Raw genomic sequence first — 6335 nt, 5'->3', positions numbered from 1 at the left:
TTTGCGGTAATTACTAGTTGCCATATCAACACTATATAGAGAAAAAAGTGTGCCAAAATTCAAAAATCTTTTTGAAGATATCACTGAACATTTATTTTAGTATAGTAAAAGTAAATTTCTGGCTCAGTTTTTCTCAGTTTTTAGTATTCATTTAAAATGAGGCAAGTCTGCTATTATTTTAATCTCCAATCTGTCATTTAACACTTTAGATGAGAAACCACGAGAAACAGGTGAATAAAGACTGACATTCAATGTTTAATGTTCAGAAGTTATTATTTCAAGAAACGTAAAGCATTTTGGCTTCGTGTATGTGGGCCGTCCCAAGCATGGTTGCAATGTGTTCGTTGTCAAACCCCAAAATCAGATTATTTTTCATTCTTAAAAAACTGCATTATTTTATTTGAAAAAGTGAATCATTTTATTTTATTGGCAAAATATTTTAGTTTGTCTTGTATATATCAGATAACATTTTAAGCTGTCATACGGTCATGTTACAACGTGCCCCTCAGATGTTACAATGTACCCCACCTATGGGGCATGTTGTCACATTTCACTTCCATTTTTTGAGGGTAAATAAAAAAAAATGTATGCACTGTAATTATGAACAAAGCAACGTATTTGTACTAGACAAATGTAAAACTATTGTGGATAAAAAATGATACTCTCAACCCCTTGTGGATTTACACAAACTGAGAAAGTCAATAAGTGTTACGTTGTGTCCCGCTCTCCCCTATGTCCAAATTTATATAAAGAACTGGACAATAATGTAGTTACATTTTGCGACAAAATAAACAAAAAAGTATGCAGAGATGTAATGTTTTTTTGTTTTTTTTTACTTAAAATGATATTACTGAGATTGTAACGAGTAATAATATTACCCAAATTTGATTAGTAATGCGTTATATTACTGCGTTACAGCAAAAAGTAATATACTACTGTAATATTATTACTTTTGTAATGCGTTACTCCCAACACTGATCATAATTGACCTTAGTCAGGGTAGCGGCGACTTACATTTTTGACAGGAATGAAAACGAGGCTGTGAGAGACTGAAGTACAGTCATACGTCATACCGATTGTTCATCTGACAAAACGTCTTAGTAGACAAAAACTCCTTAAAACAGTTTTAAATGTTGTGAGCTGTGCAAATGATGTGATCTAAGCTCTTTATACAGTGCGTGACATTGTAAAGACTGTAACAGCCTTGTTTTCATCTGTGTTAGATTCAATATGGCATCTAACCTGATTAAGGGTTAACCCTTTGCTAACTCATGTTAGACATGTTTTTGAAAACGTCCCACAGGAAGAAATTCAAGATTTTCACATTTTTGGAACAGCGCAACGCATTTAAATCTGCGGTTTTAGCTTAGAAAAATTGTTAAATAATGCTAGAACAATAGGTTTCATTCACTAATAATTGCGTGAATTATTCATATTTACTGTATACACACAGGAGAACTTCTCATTAAAAAAAATTCTGCCTAACTCGCAACACATAATTACTCACAGACATTCGTTATTAATCTCATTCTAATGGTAATGAATTTGGTGTTTTCTAAACAAGTGGCTATGTGACTGATGTTAGTCATTTGCATACAATACATCCAAAACATCTTCATATAAGGGTCTCTACAGTGTTTCGTCACTCTCTGTGAACATATGGCTCTCTGTGAATGTGTACTCTTGCACGAGCGCGCACACAGCAAGATCATCAAGCAATGCCAAGTGTGCCATCCTCAAAACCAGTTCAAACACATCTTATTCCAGACCTCTCATTGGTAAGCTGTACAGCATATACGCGTATCTGCGTTGTTATACAGAGAAACCTCACAGCTTGAGGTTTATCCCAGCTTTTCTTACACTTTCTCTTTATATGATGAAATATATTTAAGATGAAATGTTTATGTATAAAATGTAATCTTAACACGATTATGAAGCCATCCAGAGTATTTGTTTGATTGGTTTCCTACATTTTTTCATAAATTTAGAACAAATTTTAGTACTAACATTTTTGATGAATCATGATTTGTTTGCAAACCTTCATATACAGATTTCACAAACAGTTTTTTGGTTAGTGAATGAGACCCACTATTTTAAAAATGAGCAATTAAATGACTGCAAATTGATTTATAGTGATTAACCAATATACAGTAGGTTTTTCAATGGCCAATGCTGGTACTGATTAATTGGCCTGGCCGATGTATATGTCTGTCACTATTCCCTGCTGACCTTGGAGCAAATGTTGGTGTTCAAACATAGTTTAATTCAAAGCATGACCTTCAAGGTTTATATGCAGGTTTGTGGAAAATTGCCTACATCCTGTCTCAGCTTCTTGGTTCATTATAAGTGGCAGAGCAAAAATGTTGTACTGTATTTTGGGATAATTTCCTGAACAAATGCGCAGATTCTCCACAGACCTACATTAGAGCAGAGCAGAAGCTTGTCTGATAATGTCGAATTAGAACAGCTGCTAAGTAGGATTGTTCAGTAACATTTGTAAGGTGGGGCTTAGCGAAGGGTCATCTGAGGTTGTTTGAGTTCATGAGGACACTTCAGATAAATCAAATGTGCGCATTCAATCTTAAAAATGACCAGTAACATGAAGCAGAATATACAGGTCAAAGGTCTCACAACACAGTCTCTTTATTCATCATCTTTTATTTTTTTCTTAGTATATACAGTGGGTACGGAAAGTATTCAGACCCCCTTAAATTTGATCAAATGGGTGCTTCTACTAAATACTGAGCATTTTTCAGTTTTTCTTTTTTAATAAATTTGCAAAAATGTCAACAATTCTGTGTTTTTCTGTCAATATGGGGTGCTGTGTGTACATTAATGAGGAAAAAAAATTAACTTAAATGATTTTAGCAAATGGCTGCAATATAACAAAGAGTGAAAAATTTAAGGGGGTCTGAATACTTTCCGTACCCACTGTATAGTCTTTATAGCAAGTACTGCTCTAACTATGCTGATAAAGTGTCTGTTGATGTGTATTTTAAGGGTCGTTCGCTGCGTGAGGGCACACTAAGACGAGCTCACAGGCGCAGCTTCACACCTGCTAGCTTTATTGAGGAAGATGTCGTGGACTTTCCAGATGAACTCGATACATCGTTCTTCGCCAGGGTAAGCAAACCGGAAAAAAATCGCACATGCGTTTGCTTTTGGGAGACTTTTTGGAGTATGTGTGTTTATGGTGTGTCTGGCCTCAGGACGTCCTGATGCAGGAAGAGATGTCCACCTTTCACGATGAGGTGTTTGAGTCTCCATCAGACTCCACCATGAAGGACGTGGACAGCAAACAGCTGGATGAGTCGGAGCTGACGGGCAGCGTGCTGGACAAGAGCGAGTTAGAGAGGAGTCACTTAATGCTGTGAGATTCGCAACACGTTTATATGAAGTCATTTTTCCTCCCACAATGATTGTGTTGCGATATCAAAACATATTTTATAGTGGACGATTAGTAGCTGCAGAGATGCTCCAGACACTGTATTTTAACTTTGTTTAAAATACTTTATTTTAAAGTATGTGATATCATTTAATTACAGAAATATATCATATTAATAATTCAAAATGATTTTTTAAAAAAATTTATTTTATAATTATAATATTTTCATATAAGATTAATTAATATTTCATATTTTAAGAATATTATTAAAATAATATTAAAAGGACATTTTTAAATATACTGTATTAGTTACAGTAAACAAAATTGAAAAGTGTATATAAGAGAAAACATATGTGACCCTGGACCACAAAACGTCCCATACAATGTATTGTTGGCTATTGCTACAAATATAACCATGCTACTTATGACTGCTTTTGTGCTCCAGGGTCACATATCATATTAATATTTATATATGATTAATTCATATTAATATTTAATATTTTAATAATATAATTAAAATAATATTAAAAGAAATTTAAAAAATATATATTAATTATAACAAAAATTGCAAAGTGTATATAAGAGTAGTGAAAGCATAGAAAAAGCATATTTTTTTGGATGCAGCTAATTGCTCACAGAAGAATAATCATCCTATTTGATGACTATTTATTGACATAATAAGATCTTAAAATGGAAAAATATGAATTAATCTGATTTAGGCATTGTTTTATGACTATGTAAAAGCTCTATAATTCTGTCCTGTTCTTCAAACAGGCCTCTAGAGCGCGGCTGGCGGAAGGTTAAAGAGGGAACATCGGCGCCCCCTAAAGTCCGCCTGAGGCAGGAGGTCGTGAGTGTGAACGGTCAGCGGAGAGGCCAACGGATAGCCGTGCCAGTCAAGAAGCTCTTCGCAAGAGAAAAGAGGCCATATGGATTGGGCATGGTGGGAAAGCTGACCAATCGAACATATCGCAAGCGCATCGACAGCTACGTGAAACAACAGATAGAGGACATGGATGATCGCAGGTACGTTCAGTTCAAACTCTTCTATTAGACTTTTAGAGATGCTTATAATATGAGGTGGTTTCTATTTTGTTTTTCAGGCCTTTCTTTACATATTGGATAACATTCGTTCACATACTCATCACCATTTTGGCAGTGTGTATTTATGGCATTGCACCAGTGGGCTTCTCCCAACATGAAACCGTCGATTCGGTGAGTGCTGCTACATTTTCAAAAGGTCCAGCATGTTTGACGCTCTATTCCTGTTTCTGACCATCTGGTGTTTGTCAACACATTTGTTTCTCCCCCCACAAAGGTCCTAAGAAATAAAGGCGTTTATGAAAATGTCAAATTTGTGCAGCAAGAGAACTTCTGGATTGGACCAAGTTCGGTGAGTCATTACTTTCTAAAGTCAACGTGCAGGAGCTTGAGTTATAATTCAACAAATATCTGATCTGAAGTTCTATCTAAAAAACTATCTATCATGATGATCAGTGTTCTCAAGTCAAAGTATTTAGAAAGTAACCACAAAAACATCACGTATCACAAACCGGAAAGTTGATTGCTGAACTTTCGAGTTTGTGATGCATGATGTTTTTGTGGTTACTTTCTAAATACTTTGATGATGTGCATCAAAAGTCTGCATAAATGCACTTTTTTTCTGTTATGCACTACCAAAAGTTTTTTTTTTAATTTATTATTTCTTTATTTATTTTTAAAGAAACTATTACTTTTATTCAGCAAGAATGCGTTAAATTGATGATCATAAGTAAGAGAAAAGACAGTTACATTGTTACAAAAGATTTCTGTTTCAAATAAATGCTGCTTTTTTGTTCTTTTGCTATTCGTCAAAGAATCCTAAATTCCTCGCATCATGGTTTCCACAAAAATATTAATCAACACAAGTGTTTTCAACATTGATAATAATAAGAAAATCTGCATATTAGAATGATTTCTGAAGGATCGTGTGAAATTTCAGCTTTACCATCACGGGAATAAATGATATTTTAAAATATATTCAAATAGAAAATAGTGATTTTACATTGTAATAATATTTCACAATATTAATTTTTCTGTATTTTTGATCAAATAAATGCAGGCTTTGTGAGCATAAGAAACTTCTTTCAAAACATTAAAACCTACTGACCCCAGTCTTTTAAATGCCTTTTCAGATGTGGCTTCAGTTCTCAAAAGTGAAACTCTGATTATGTTGAAACATTTAATTTTCCTACTGATTTCAACTGTACAAATGGTAACATAAGACAAGTCATTGTCTTCTTCTTATCAGGAAGCCTTGATTCATCTGGGAGCCAAATTCTCACCTTGTATGCGGCAGGATAACCAGGTACACGAGCTGATTAAAAAAAAGCGAAAACTGGAGCGAAATTCAGCTTGCTGCGTGCGCAACGACCGCTCTGGCTGTCTGCAGACCTCAGAGGAGGAATGCTCTGTAAGTACAGGAGCCGCAGACTCTCAAGATTATGCGTTTGTTCACCTGACTGAGAAGCTGTCCGGCCATTGACGTCTTCCTCTTTCTATTTCAGAGCACTTTGGCTGTGTGGGTGAAGTGGCCTCAGCATCCCAGCACTCCTCAGCTGGAGGGGAAGAACCGGGAGTATGGCTCTGTGTGTCATCAGGACCCCAGGTGAGGGAATATGGCATCACTCGATACTTCAGTTGACAATTTTCACAGAGACATTTCAAACACAAGACTGTACTGTGTTTTTGGCAGGACGTGTATAGAGCCGGCCTCAATAGCTCCTCATGAGTGGCCTGATGACATTACCAAATGGCCGGTAAATATTGCAGAAAATATAGTATATGTGACCCTGGAACCACAAAACCAGTCTTATAAAACGGATAGTTCCAGTCCTTGATTCTGACTGGTTGAGCCACGTTCGAAGCTGTTGTAAATTACACCAGTGTTTCCCAACCGGGGTGCCGCGGC

At 35.7% G+C, this 6335-nt stretch overlaps 1 protein-coding gene across 2 annotated transcripts in view; it reads left to right on the top strand.

Annotated features, from left to right (window-relative positions):
- LOC107711277 (inactive rhomboid protein 1) overlaps nucleotides 1–6335 on the top strand; it is a 60665-nt gene that overhangs the window by 44503 nt on the left and 9827 nt on the right. For both annotated transcript variants that reach the window (XM_016516247.1, XM_016516248.1), the window contains 8 exons: nucleotides 3001–3123; nucleotides 3210–3370; nucleotides 4160–4411; nucleotides 4489–4600; nucleotides 4704–4778; nucleotides 5676–5837; nucleotides 5932–6032; nucleotides 6120–6183. In XM_016516247.1, the coding sequence (XP_016371733.1) occupies nucleotides 3001–3123; nucleotides 3210–3370; nucleotides 4160–4411; nucleotides 4489–4600; nucleotides 4704–4778; nucleotides 5676–5837; nucleotides 5932–6032; nucleotides 6120–6183 (1050 nt within the window). The remainder of the gene's footprint in view (nucleotides 1–3000; nucleotides 3124–3209; nucleotides 3371–4159; nucleotides 4412–4488; nucleotides 4601–4703; nucleotides 4779–5675; nucleotides 5838–5931; nucleotides 6033–6119; nucleotides 6184–6335) is intronic.

Source organism: Sinocyclocheilus rhinocerous, unplaced genomic scaffold (genome assembly GCF_001515625.1).
Source record: "Sinocyclocheilus rhinocerous isolate Xijiao unplaced genomic scaffold, SAMN03320098_v1.1 scaffold115, whole genome shotgun sequence".
NCBI lineage: Eukaryota > Metazoa > Chordata > Actinopteri > Cypriniformes > Cyprinidae > Sinocyclocheilus > Sinocyclocheilus rhinocerous.
The sequence above is the reverse complement of the archived record's forward strand: the minus strand, read 5'-3'. Positions and strand labels throughout refer to the sequence as shown.